General features: G+C 30.3%; 1 protein-coding gene across 1 annotated transcript in view; it reads left to right on the top strand.

Annotated features, from left to right (window-relative positions):
- Positions 1-444, top strand: part of LOC110269167 (bromodomain-containing protein 2-like) — a 3,788-nt gene extending 3,344 nt beyond the window's left edge. Inside the window, exon 8 of the mRNA XM_021116835.1 lies at positions 160-444. Coding sequence (XP_020972494.1) covers positions 160-444 — 285 coding nt within the window. The remainder of the gene's footprint in view (positions 1-159) is intronic.

Below are 857 nucleotides of genomic sequence, written 5' to 3'. Positions count from 1 at the left end.
TGTGACATAATTACTTAATAAGCTAAGTCACAAATTTCTGTTACTGATTCCTTTGAAGTAATGATTATTATTCATAAATATTTTTTATTATAACATGCAAATAATATATTTTCATAAATGCTTATTATTCATTGTTGTTTGTGTTATTTTGTTACGTAGGTTAATAAGCGAGATGTTGGGTATAAAGATAGCTTGATGCTGTTCACTAAAGATTTAGGACCTACGGCCAAAAACATAGCGAAAAGAAAAATACTTGAATGTGAAGTTCGTAGTGCAGCATTTGAAGACGCATGTCGATCAGATTCTAATGGCAATGCAAGAAGAGGTCCCTTTCTTTCTACTACTCAAGTAGGGAAGAAGAATCAAGGGCTTATTCCGTTTAATACCAATCCTCATCATTTTGATCTACGCCATTTCCTCTGCAATCGCAGTTTTCAGCACTAAATTAAAGTGATCAACGCATGTGTCTGCCGCGCCAAACCACTTTCTTATGGTTTGTTACAACAATAATATACATGTATAGTTTTTTCAGATGAAATTGAATTTGTTCTTTTTTCGGCTAATAAGATATATTTCAATGATAAGAATAGATATGGAGACATTTCTAAGCTCAAGTTAATACGAGCGAAAATTTTAGTGATTAATATCTCGAAATTCAAAGACATGTGTCAATCCTTAATTTGTTTCTTGCTTTATATTTGTACTTGGCAAAGAGCCGTTTATTACAAAATTTTTGGTTACCAATCTTACATCGAATAATAAGAATAAAAATATAGACAACCATTAGGCCAAAATGATAACATAAAATCTTAAGTCAAAACAATAATATCTAGAAGATAATAAAAAATCAATTTGTA

Source organism: Arachis ipaensis, chromosome B02 (assembly GCF_000816755.2).
Source record: "Arachis ipaensis cultivar K30076 chromosome B02, Araip1.1, whole genome shotgun sequence".
Lineage (NCBI taxonomy): Eukaryota > Viridiplantae > Streptophyta > Magnoliopsida > Fabales > Fabaceae > Arachis > Arachis ipaensis.
This window is presented reverse-complemented; position numbering and strand designations above follow the sequence as displayed.